This window comes from Morone saxatilis, unplaced genomic scaffold (assembly GCF_004916995.1).
Source record: "Morone saxatilis isolate NCDOM2014 unplaced genomic scaffold, NCSU_SB_2.0 Contig9, whole genome shotgun sequence".
NCBI lineage: Eukaryota > Metazoa > Chordata > Actinopteri > Moronidae > Morone > Morone saxatilis.
The window spans coordinates 2124450-2125416 of record NW_023340268.1 but is presented as its reverse complement, the minus strand read 5'-3'; the positions used below and the strand labels follow the sequence as shown (position 1 = coordinate 2125416).

The 967-nt window shown below is 41.5% G+C and overlaps 1 protein-coding gene across 1 annotated transcript in view; it reads left to right on the top strand.

Moving 5' to 3' along the window:
- Nucleotides 1-967, top strand: part of slc2a3a (solute carrier family 2 member 3a) — a gene marked incomplete in the record, with an annotated part of 12126 nt that overhangs the window by 8236 nt on the left and 2923 nt on the right. Inside the window, 1 exon segment of the mRNA XM_035681879.1 lies at nucleotides 645-848. Within this exon segment, the coding sequence (XP_035537772.1) occupies nucleotides 645-848 (204 nt within the window).

Below are 967 nucleotides of genomic sequence, written 5' to 3'. Positions count from 1 at the left end.
TTAATCTTGCTGTCAGACAGTCCTTTCCAACAGGAAACTGAAGCCATATCGCTTTCAAAGCCACCAAACTCCCTTGACAAAAACATCATCATTTTACTTTGTAGAACAGGTGAGTTGCTGGTCTACCAGTGTCTCAATCCACAGCAAGTATCCTTAGTCGGGATCTGAACTAACATGTTAAAGCACCATAGACCCACAGTAATTCAAACAAAAACAAACTGATCGAGGCGGAGGTGGACCAGCTACTCCCGTGTTCTGCAAGGTACTGTTTTTGTCAACGGAAGCTGGTGGCTTTGAAAAGAGCACAGATGAAAAAATAATATTTGAGATGGATGGATAGATCTTAAAACTCCAATAGTTCTTTTAGCTGGCCAGAATCTTCTTCCATACTTTTCAGCCCACAGATGCCCACACATACCACTGTATGTATATGCATAAACATTGCAGTTATGTCTTTTTACCATAAGGTGTTAATGACCTTTCAGTTAGAAAGAACACAAACAGATTTTATGACTTGTCTTTATTTAACCTTATGAATAGCCTTGATGTTCCACTAATCATTAGATAATCATTAAATAAATTATTATATTTAGAATATCTCACTGTCTGCTGTTTCTTCCTTTTTTCTGCCTCTATCTGAGCAGAAGGACATTCCTGCTATGAGCTACATGGCTATCGTGGCTGTCATGCTATTTGTGGCTATGTTTGAGCTGGGTCCGGGTCCAATCCCATGGTTCATTGTGGCTGAGTTGTTCTCCCAGGGGCCCCGCCCGGCAGCCATGGCCGTGGCTGGCTGCTGCAATTGGACGGCCAACTTCCTGGTTGGAATGAGCTTCCCCAAACTAGAGGTAAGGGATCGTCCTGGTTTGATCTGGTCAGAACCTGTTTTGGGCTTAGTTTGAACTTCTATTCTTATCCTTATTTTACCTTTACTATTTTTTCTTTTGAATTCACATGCTGGAATCTT